This window comes from Sinocyclocheilus rhinocerous, unplaced genomic scaffold, assembly GCF_001515625.1.
Source record: "Sinocyclocheilus rhinocerous isolate Xijiao unplaced genomic scaffold, SAMN03320098_v1.1 scaffold3916, whole genome shotgun sequence".
NCBI classification, from domain to species: domain Eukaryota; kingdom Metazoa; phylum Chordata; class Actinopteri; order Cypriniformes; family Cyprinidae; genus Sinocyclocheilus; species Sinocyclocheilus rhinocerous.
The window spans coordinates 228,401-229,573 of record NW_015643503.1 but is presented as its reverse complement, the minus strand read 5'-3'; the positions used below and the strand labels follow the sequence as shown (position 1 = coordinate 229,573).

The 1,173-nt window shown below is 33.1% G+C and overlaps 1 protein-coding gene across 1 annotated transcript in view; it reads right to left on the bottom strand.

Moving 5' to 3' along the window:
• LOC107757316 (mitogen-activated protein kinase kinase kinase kinase 5-like) overlaps positions 1-1,173 on the bottom strand; it is a 28,918-nt gene that overhangs the window by 14,448 nt on the left and 13,297 nt on the right. The window contains exon 4 of the mRNA XM_016574756.1: positions 1,080-1,144. Within this exon, the coding sequence (XP_016430242.1) occupies positions 1,080-1,144 (65 nt within the window). The remainder of the gene's footprint in view (positions 1-1,079; positions 1,145-1,173) is intronic.

Sequence of the window (1,173 nt, the reverse complement as noted above, 5' to 3'; positions counted from 1 at the left end):
ATGCAATATTGTAACGCATTACTTTTAAAAGTAACTTTCCCCAACACTGTTTCCCCAAAACTACAGCTTCAAAACACCAACACACACAACATCAGAGACAGCGTGTTGAGCTCAACCTGATATGGTATGTATTATTTAATTATTTATTTTGATTACAGGTAGCAGAGGTAAATATCAGCATAGACAGAAAGGCCTCTGAATACATGTTATGAAGGGAGTTTTTAGAAAAACAGTGTAAAAAATGTAATATAAATAAATAAATAAAAATATTAAAATAAATAAGATAAATAAAAAATATATAGAATGAAACAATACAAACAAGATCAAAATAAATACTAGAATAGAGAATAATTAAATAAATAGATGGCATAATCATATGTGAGCCTGCAGCACAAAAGCAGTCTTAAGTCGCTGGGGTATATTTGTAGCAATAGCCAACAATACATTGTATGGGTCAAAATTATACATTTTTCTTTTATGCCAAAAATCATTAGGATATTAAGTAAAGATCATGTTCCATGAAGATATTTTGTAAATTTCCTACCGTAAATATATCAAAACTTAATTTTTGATTAGTAATATGCATTGCTAAGAACTTCATTTGAACAACTTTAAAGATGATTTTCTCAATATTTAGATTTTTTTGCACCCTCAGATTCCAGATTTTCAAATAGTTGTATCTCAGCCAAATATTGTCCTATCCTAACAAACCATACATCAATGGAAAGATTATTTATTCAGCTTTCAGCTGATGCATACACCTCAATTTCTAAAAATTGACCCTTATGACTGGTTTTGTGCTCCAGGGTCACATTTGGATGCAAATGATTCACAGTAAAAGTCTAGCTGTATATTCTGACTGAATTCATTTTTCCAAGCAACATTTAAATGATAGATTTTTGATTATAATATAGCTGATGTGACAGTGGACACTCTCTTCACACGCAGCATTCAGGGCTATTTTCAGAGAGCCAAAGCGTTTGAGAAGCTGAAGATCTTTTTATGACACACGGCTGTCATGCAAAACCAATTTAACAAGTAAAAACATCAGTGTGAGAGAGACGGCAGGCCCTGTTTACCGTGGTAAATGTCCTGCAGAGATCCTCCACCGCAGTACTCCATACAGATCCACAGTTTATTCATCCTGCAGCACACACACACACACACAGACAC